General features: G+C 55.0%; 1 protein-coding gene across 1 annotated transcript in view; it reads left to right on the forward strand.

The window, feature by feature from the left end:
- Positions 1-923: 923 nt before the first annotated feature.
- Mid1 (calcium-permeable channel component Mid1) overlaps positions 924-1,070 on the forward strand; it is a 105,952-nt gene continuing 105,805 nt past the window's right edge. The window contains exon 1 of the mRNA XM_018505582.1: positions 924-1,033. Coding sequence (XP_018361084.1) covers positions 941-1,033 — 93 coding nt within the window. The 5' untranslated portion in view covers positions 924-940. The remainder of the gene's footprint in view (positions 1,034-1,070) is intronic.

The raw sequence follows: 1,070 nt of genomic DNA on the forward strand, positions 1-1,070 counted from the left end.
ATGAGCAGCGTGTAAGATAGATCCCCGCAGTGTTCACTGTGAACGAGAAGAATTTTCCCCGTCACGCGACGAGTAAATGTCATTAATTCCAGTTATTGTCGTCGCTATCGTTATTATTGCCGGGTTGCGAAGAGGATCCGTCCGAACAGAGCGTTATTCTTCGGTGGCGCGTGCCGCCGTCCATCGCCGAGATCCGAGAGTGGAATCGTCGGGCGCGAAGGAGCGCCACGACAAGGCTGCACACACGGGGGTGACAATGCGCCGATGCGACGACGGTGGTGCCAGCAGCAGCAGCAGAAGCAGCAGCAGAAGCAGCAGCAGCAGCAGCAGACCGCCAGCACGGAGCGGCCTCCAGCGCGTACCTCCAGCGTCGCGGCAGTCCCCGTTATCACGACGATGTCTTAATCCTAACAATACCCCTTTGTATAACGTTCCTTCTTCGCCGCGACCGTGAGATACCCGCTGGTGTCTGCCCATACCCATCGTCGTCGCCGTGATATCCTGATCGTCGTCGCCGTGATATCCTGGTCGTCATCGCCTTTGTCGCCCTCCGTCGGAAATATAATCGTAAGAGAAAGAGAGAGACAGAGAGAAAGTGCACGATTCGGTTTACGCGTGAATTCTCTGCACGGAGTAGTTAATTTGGTCCCGTCCTCCAGGTGATAGGCAAACGCGAGGGTGGTGGTGGCGATGGTGTGGTTCGAGTGGTGAAAAACGCCATAACCTTTACTCTTTCTCCCTCTCTCGCCCAGGAACCACCGCCGAAGAATAACTGTGACATCAATGTCGCTGTGTCGAGTTTGAGTCATCGTGTGTTCATCTTCTATCATCGCAATCCCGACGCAATTCGAGTGAGTGCGCCTTCTTCGTATCTTCATTAGTGACGTTTGGATCGAGTTGGTTAATCGGTTACCGACCTCAGTGACCTCAGGATACGTCCATGAGGTTTCGGATGCGGCGATTTCTGAACAGATTGCCGCTGTTGTCTGCGTCATCGTCACCGCTGTCGTCGTCGCCGTCGTCGTTGTCGTCGTCGTCGTCGTCGTCGTCGTCGTAGTCGTCGTCGTCGT

Source organism: Trachymyrmex cornetzi, unplaced genomic scaffold (assembly GCF_001594075.2).
Source record: "Trachymyrmex cornetzi isolate Tcor2-1 unplaced genomic scaffold, Tcor1.1 scaffold1060, whole genome shotgun sequence".
Lineage (NCBI taxonomy): Eukaryota > Metazoa > Arthropoda > Insecta > Hymenoptera > Formicidae > Trachymyrmex > Trachymyrmex cornetzi.